This window comes from Oculina patagonica, chromosome 7, assembly GCF_052425735.1.
Source record: "Oculina patagonica isolate OP01 chromosome 7, crgOcupat, whole genome shotgun sequence".
In the NCBI taxonomy this organism is placed as follows: Eukaryota; Metazoa; Cnidaria; class Anthozoa; order Scleractinia; family Oculinidae; genus Oculina; species Oculina patagonica.
Window position 1 is genome coordinate 32566847 of NC_135764.1, and position 8237 is coordinate 32575083.

Below are 8237 nucleotides of genomic sequence, written 5' to 3' on the forward strand. Positions count from 1 at the left end.
AATGGCGAAGTTCACAGGGTAAGCGCGCAGAGGACTACGGATGATCAAGGTCATTTTATTAAGACGATGTATATATTTCTATCTTTTTTTGGCAAAGATAATCTGACATAGCCTTTCCTAACTACTTAATAATCATTTTAATTTTTACACCATATCGAGAGTGATTATTATTTGTCACTATTATAAAAATACATATTAAAAACATCCCACTACAAGCAGCGACGCAAATGAGCTCGAAAGCAGTGTACTCCCAATGTACAATTTAAAAACAAAATCTTTGTTTCAGTGAGAACGTTTCGGGCAATAAAGGGCGCTTTTGAGTGTGGTAAAGTTGTGAGGGGGACACTAGGGTTTCCGGATTGCGGTGTTGGCCAATTTTCGATCATTTTCATGCGGTACAGTGGAACCTCGATATAACGAACGATATTCTTGATTATTAAAAATTATGCATATAAAAATAAATTTTTTTTTTTTTTTAAAAAAAGATAGGCAGCTGGTTTTGCTACCCTTTGTAGTGGGGGAATACCAGGGGCTGCAAGAAAATACCCCTAGGGTAACCACATGAATTAAGAAGTTCCTCAAGGCCATTGGATTTGAGTTGTAAAATTCTATCAGATCCATCATCCACTTTTGAGGAAATGAGAATATCCCTGGGATCAAGAAAATACCCCTAGGGCTTAAACAGATGAAGTAGTAAGAGGTTCTTCAATGCCATGCGGTTTATACTGAGATTTTTCATCAGACGCGTCCTCTAATGTCTCAAGTGTCGGCCGTCCAAGGGTCTCTGGGAGAATGCCGCATAAACAGCCGGCCACAAAAGCGAAACCGCTCATCACAGCAAATGGAATCACTGGATGTTTTTTGTCCTGAAAGGAAACGATTGCAACAAATTACAGAACGAATCTTAACTTTTCCTTTTATTTCCTACATTCGAGTTTTTTGTAATGCTCTTTTGTAATGCCTTTTCTTTATTTTGCTTATGGCACAAAAATGAGATTCAACAAGAGTATATCCTGTTGTTTCATTTCAATCGGCCCATCCATCGCTGTTTGCGACGTGACCTCGATGAAATCCATGGCCAAATGAATTGGTCGCGTGAGCGAAAAAAAAAGCGATAATATAGTTGAATGTAAAGCATTGTGGGTTTGGGGTCCAATCCTCCTTGGGCCCAATCATTTAACCAATCACATATCTTTTTGCAGTCTACACTGCCGTAGCCTCCCACGCAGTCGTTTTTAGGGGCGATCGCGTTACACGATCGCCCCTAAGAACGACTGCGTGGAAGGCTAACACTGCCGAAGCAAATAGAGACTCTCCGCAGTGTATTTGTAGTGATTCAACTCCTGACTCTCACAATAGAAAAGCAACCCACGATTCCTTATTTTCTCTAACGAAGAACTGGCGATGGAAACGTTAACGTTAGCTGTTCAAGGTGACAATAAGCTTAGTATTTCACCGTGCTCACGGACGCAAGAACTCAGACCAGTCTCTCTATTCCCCAGTTTCTCCGAGTAAAAACAGGAAAAGACCACCCACGGTTAGCAGGATTCTTTCTCAACAAAAAAAACTAATCTCTCGGACACACTGCTTTATTTCGTACAGCTATATGTTGATTAATAACTCACCAGCAAAACAATAAATGGAGCAATACTAGCACCGGTTTGATCAAACGCCGCCATGCTTCCCATTCCAACATTTCTGTGTAGAGAAAGTGTTGTATTTTATAACTTTCCACAACTGCCTAATTAACAAGACTGATATAACTACCAGTACTTGAAAACCAAATGTAATCTATTATACAGTTGACTCTCTCTAAGACGGACACCGTCGGGACCAGCCCCAACAGTCCGTCTAAGAGAGATGTCCGTCTTATAGAGAGTCGAGGTAACGTGACACCAGTAATTCTGAGGTGTCCGTTTTATAGGGGGTTTTGTTTGAGTAAAATAACTGAAAATATGGCAGGGACCATCACCAGGGGTCGATCTTATGGAGGTGTCCGTCTTATAGAGGTGCCTGTAAGAGAGAGTTAATTTACTGTAAAACAAATTTGATTCAAAAAATCGTCACGTCAGTGTGACGTCCAAGGTAACCTCGCATTGCTTAGCAAGTTCTCTACCCAAAATTAAATGATCAGTCAATCCTTGTCCGCTGGATGTTTAAAGTCAAATTAGAGAGAAATAAGATGTCTAACAACAAACCTGATAACAGTTGGAAGAAGCTCTGTAGAGAACACATAGATTGTGCTGAACGACGCATTAATGCAGAACTTCCCAAGGACTGCGAAAATAACACGGAGAGCTGTGGCACCTTGCAAATAGAAATTGAAATAATATAAGCCAGGGCTCGAAAGAATCTTGAATTACAGCTTGCCTTTTGTGCGGCTTCATAGCTCGCTCGGTAGCTAGAACATTGCACTTCAGGTATCGTGGGGGTCACTGGCTCAAATTCTTGAATTTTCTGTTTCTTTTCTCAGGCCTTTTCTTCCCCAATTGGTCAAACTAGTGCGCTTATTGTGAGGATCGTTTAAATCTCTCTGCTGTGCAAATAATCTCATATAGTTCTGTCTCAAATTTTGCTTGTCTGAATTAAGCAGCTATGTCCTTGTCCTAGTTAAGTTCGCAACAACCAGACAGGACTTTTTTGAAGGCCTGAATATGATGTTATAAAAGGGCACCTATTGGCTGTTTTTTTTAGCACTTTTGTAGGAACTAACAAGCAAACTGCAGAATCACAGCACACCTTGCAATTATGGTAAGTGGAACTCATTAGGATGTGGATGTGGAAATGGATTACAATTGGGCAGACATAACATTTGAGGCTTGACTTGATGATAAAGGTTAAGTCTGCACACAAGCCTAGTGGCCCATCAAACTGGAGCTTATCCCACTTTCCATAGCATAAGAAACTAGGAGTATTTCTACTTCCCCCTGGTACCCATTAATTTATACACCTGGGCGAATAGAGGACTATGGGAGTAAAGTGTCTTGCCTAAGAACACAATGCAGTGGCCTTGAAAGGGCCCAAACCCTGACCGTTCAATCCAGAGTCAAGCACACTAAACATTTATAGCGCCACCGTGCCTCCCAAGAGTTGATGATGTAGACAGCTTAATAACCTAATATCATTAAGCCCGTAACACATGAAAAAAACTATAGCGACAAAGAATTCTGCACGCATTGCATGCCTATAATGCACCAGCATATTGTCGAACATACCTTTATCTGAATCAGAAGCTGGGGGGCTAACAGACACAATGACACAGAAGACTGCTGCCAGAGACATGCAAAGAATCAATGCTCTCTTTCTGCCATAAAAATTGTCACAAAAAAATCGTTTCTGCCTAAAAAATAACAGAGAGAAAATAACAGCTTAAGTAAAACTTTAAACAACAAGGGACAACCAACAACGGTACTGCTAACGTTTGTAGGATCTCTACAAGAGATCTAATCAGCCAAAAAAAAAGAAATCACGTAACAAACAATAAGCAAGGCTGATTGATACTATATGAAAGAGTAGACTTTGCAAGACACCAACACTTCCACTTTTTCACATAATGTTAGCCCTGCTGTATTGTTTGATATGTAATAACAGCTTGTTATTTACTGGCTGGTTGACCAATCACAGTTGAGAATTACATATTACTTACCAGCTCATGAACCAAATCACAAAAAAGTTGCTGGGAATATCAATGGCACTTGTGAGGAAAAAGTTCAGATACAGACTTCCACCAAGCACCCCAACACTCAACAGTACTCCGTAATAAACCATGGAATTAGTAAACCTAAAAATATGGGGAGGTCAAACAACAATATATCACTTAAGTCCTGCAATAAAAAATATTATAAGCTCAAATAGTAAGTCCAACACACTAACAATGTTTGAGAGCACTATATTAACACTGTTGAGAGCGCTCGCCTTCCACCAATGTGGCACGGGTTCGATTCTGGCCCAGTGCCATATGTGGGTTGAGTTTGTTGTTGGTTCTCATCCTTGCTCCGAGGGTTTTTCTCTGGGTTCTCTGATTTTCCTCTCCTCACAAAAACCAACACTCCATTAATTCCAATATGACCTTGGATGCACATACATGCCTTAATGAGCTCCTGAGCTATTCCGTGTCACGTGGGTAAATAAATTACATTTTTTTTTACATTACATCCCCACAGCGCCTCCCACCAGCTGGCCATGGACTGGGCACAAATATGGAACTCTTAATCTAACCATTAACCCCAGGGCATGACTGGATTGTTGAAATTGTCACTGGAAATTATAGACCAGAATATTGAACAACAGATAATGTAATAAGCAACTTCTCTTACCATGCAAACCAGAGAATAAGGGTCTTGAAAAGCTGCGTTCTGGTACGAACCAGATCAAAAAATCCACCCTCTTTTACATCTTCCTCATTGTGTTCTAGCACAAGTTTATCATGGGGTAGCTGCTTTTTATTTAATGCGGCAATTGAGGAAAACACCTTCTCGGCCTCATCAGCTTTATTGTGAACAGTCAGCCATCGACAGGATTCTGGAACCCACCTTAAGGATCAAAAGTCACAAATTAACTAAAATATGGAGGTGTCCAAATAAGATACAGTAAACCACATTTATTCTACGGCCCCCTTCCTCCCAAAAATGTCCATTTCTTTAAAAATATACCCCTCTCAGAAACCACCTCCACAAAAATTTCTCTTTTTTATGTGACAAGTGCACCCATATGGCATATTAAATGCTACACACCCTGCGGCACAAATGCCACCTTTCATCTGCACATGTTACATTTCCTAAGGCACAAGTCTCTGCCCCCCCCCCCCTCCCCACCTCAGTACACCTGCCCCTCCCCCTCCCCATTTTGGAATCAAATCCTGCATCCTTTTTTGGGGGAAGGATGATGTAATACTTAGGGTTCATCTCACCTCCAAAAAATCAGCAAAGGAAATGCTGGGGCTGAAATGACAATTGACAAAGTTCTCCATTCCCGTATTCCATAAGCCAAACCACTCAGGACCATCAGAGATGAGGTGTAGAAAATCCAAACCAGTGTCCCAGCAAAACCTCGATCTTTAGGCCCAACAAACTCTGTCACAAGCACATAGAGAGTAATGTAGACTCCTCCTTGGAAGAAACCTGCTATTCCCCGCAACGTCAGAAACAACCTTAGAGTCAAAAACAAAATAAAAAACTAAGGTTTTAGATACCGGTAATTTGCAGTAAGAAACAAATGATTTACAAACCTGATCTCTGAATAATTCTGAACATATGTCCAAACTGCATAGCCATCATGACTTATACAACATTATTTGCACAAATTAAATACCTAATATTGCTAAGGCTACATTGACATTGATATTTAAAAACAGTTTAAGGGCACACCAAGCTCTTCTTAGAATCGTAAACTCATGAAATTTCAGAAATTATATTTAATGGAGCTAGCCACTCAATGCTCCACCCCTTCCCACCCTCTCTTCCCCCCCCCCCCGAAAAATTAACAGCCACACTGAAGGTATGTTAGTATTAAGAGAATTACGATGAAAGTTTGTTTGCCAAAAATTATTAGACTTTCAGTCAAGTAAAACTAAAGTTGGTTTTAAAGGTTGACACAAGGTGTAGATTTGCTGAGTGCAGATAAATTAGATGGTATAAATTATATTTACATAAATATTTACCATAATACATGAACAAATGAGCTTGCAAATGAAGCAACAGCAACACCAAAGATTGCAGGGAATAAAACGCGTTTACGACCAAACTCATCTGATAATCTTCCAATAACAAATGCTCCTGGAATCCATCCAATAAACAACATTGATTGGGACAGGCTTGCATAGTACTCCTTCCCACAAATCAGGTTCCACTAAAAATATATAATAAAATATTATTGCAATCAGTGATTAGAAAATAAAGTCAAGTCTGCACTTGAGCCTAAAATTTATGGCCCAACAGGCTGGCTCTTACCTCCAGGTTCAGTAGTATAAAACGATTAGGAGTATTTCTACTCCTCAAAGAATGGGATGCAAGTCCATTATTTATTTGCTCAGATCCAGACCTTGAACAAAGAGGGGGGGTACTTTTTGGTGTGTGTACACCCGAAGAAATTTTTTAAAGAAAAATGTCTTTTACCAAAAATAAGGAGGGGGCCATTCCCCCCAGGGCCCCTCCCCTGCAGCCTCCCGTTGACTAGAAATACAGGTACAGCTATAACTCTAGATAACTGCTACCTCTTTTCTCAGTTAATTGCATAATAGGAAAGGTTGAAGAGGAGAGAGCCCCGGTCAAGATACTCAAATTCCAAAGATATTTAAAACATGGTGGGGGGGGGGGGGGGCGAGGGAGAATGGACACATGCTCATGCTAAGATTTTAGGTGCACAAGCTGTGACAGCATACTGAACAGGGCCACGTTTGTGTAACACAGTTTACACTAAATCATAAAGAACACTTTAGAACGCGACAAAAAACAATACAATGTGCGATACAAATAAGTGGCCGCGACCTTTGTCACCTCCTATCGGCATTTGCCCGCTAACCAACAGCTCTGCATGCAGGTGTGATTGAAACGACCTACCTCAGTGACTATTGATGTTAACTCAGTCGTAAATTCCCAGTCATCAAAACTCATGTTACATCTCGCGTTGTAGTAGTCGACGTTGTCTGAATTGATCGTTCCATTTTGTGTACAAACCGAACTGTTTGCTCTGCACCGCCATGTTGGTTCAGCTCCAATGAACACCATTGAAACCGTTTGAAAAGTCAGCACGAAAATAATCAGACCAAGAAGAAGAGAATTTCGCTTTTGGAATAATCCAAAGCTTCCAATCTCTTCCAGGATCTCGTCTGTATCCATAACAATATTTACACGTGCTTGTTCGCGATCGCGCGGTTTGTTATCGATTTTATAATATCGCGTGACTATTTGGGGACTGGCGCTCACTTTCACTGCGGGGGTCTGGGCCGTCACTCCGTGACTGGCGCTATCACAGCAATCTGTAGGCACAAAAGAAAGCAATGGAAAAGCACCAGGGTAATAATAATGATGATGATGATGATGATGATGATGATGATGATGATGATGATGATGATGATGATGACGACGACGACGATGATGATGATAAAGTAAAAAAGTTCGTATCAAATGTTGCAATTGATAAGAATGAACTTTAAAAAGGGTAAATGAGAATTAAACCAATTTATAGGACCTTATAGGTTTGCATTGGAATCGCCACGTTTAGAAAAAAGGTTTAGTTTTGAAAATGTTTAAACTTGAAGTGGTCTTGTGGTGACCATTTTAGGCGGGGCCAGGGGGCGAAATAATTGCCAAGATCCCCTAAAAATTAGCAGAATTCCTTAACTTGAAAATTACATAAAGAATCACATAAAGAGTGGACAGGTTTGATACTGTCAGTACTGTGCTAGTAAAATGGAATATCGAATGAATTATGCACTACAAACTAACCCAGTAAAACAGATTAAAGTCGATCTCTGTCGGTCATTAAGCGCAGCGACACAATTTTGCAAAGAGCGTGAGTTCCATTCCGGGCAAGTTAATGAACAGTCGCGAGAAAGAAAACAATTAAATGAATAGTTTAATACAAAATATGCAAAATCTTAAAAAGGCCTACTGATAGCATTCACATGCATAACCTTCTCTGATATTACGCGTGTACCGCAAAAACTGTTCCGGTGATACATTCTCTTATTCCAAAGTTATAACCAGTCAAAACGACAATAAAACTTGCTAGAATCAATCAGGTCTCCGATTCAGTTACGTTAAAGTTCTCGAGCCAGCACATACAAAACTAGAAAAGAGTTCCCAGTATTATAGACAGGAATTTCGTACAACTGCGTGAGGTTTGTTTACTGAAAACCCTTGAGTATTTATACCTGTTGCAAATTAGATTTAAAACCTTTGAAACATGTCAAGGTAGTCCAACATGATTTTCTTGACAGTACTGCGTTTAACACGTTGTCAATGTTGTTGCACGGTTAAACTGCGTTCTTAGTGATTGGTATTTTGAGCAAAGTGGAGTCTTTAAACACATCGGTTATGTATTTTGTACTTTATCTTGCACGCAAGTCCACTTTCTTATGTTCTTGATATCGTTTTTCTCAGTCTGCAAATTTTGTATAAGGAGGCGCAGCAACGGCGTCTTGTCCCACACCTTTTGCCGCATACCACCCCTGATCCTCGGGCCGCCGTAGTGGGTACGGATGATCAGGAATAGCCTGCTGCCGTACCGGGCATCCA

The 8237-nt window shown here is 40.4% G+C and overlaps 1 protein-coding gene across 1 annotated transcript; it reads right to left on the bottom strand.

Moving 5' to 3' along the window:
• Positions 1-113: 113 nt before the first annotated feature.
• On the bottom strand, positions 114-6881 carry LOC144659549 (solute carrier family 22 member 15-like). Its single transcript, XM_078520018.1, has 9 exons — positions 6558-6881; positions 5660-5847; positions 4910-5149; positions 4317-4532; positions 3647-3781; positions 3216-3340; positions 2199-2307; positions 1626-1698; positions 114-866 (listed from the first exon to the last, which is right to left on the bottom strand). Exons 1-9 carry the CDS (start codon positions 6834-6836, stop codon positions 678-680), a joined length of 1554 nt encoding a protein of 517 aa, XP_078376144.1. The 5' UTR covers positions 6837-6881; the 3' UTR covers positions 114-677.
• Positions 6882-8237: the final 1356 nt, after the last annotated feature.

Bases quoted from the DNA above. Each gene is read 5' to 3' on its own strand.
- LOC144659549 (XM_078520018.1), bottom strand. From the start codon at position 6,836: ATGGATACAGACGAGATCCTGGAAGAGATTGGAAGCTTTGGATTATTC. The intron at 3,341-3,646 runs GTAAGTAATATG...GTTATTTTTTAG, and splicing joins GTGATTTGGTTCATGAGCTG to GCAGAAACGATTTTTTTGTG. The intron at 2,308-3,215 runs GTATGTTCGACA...TCTATTTGCAAG, and splicing joins AGCTTCTGATTCAGATAAAG to GTGCCACAGCTCTCCGTGTT.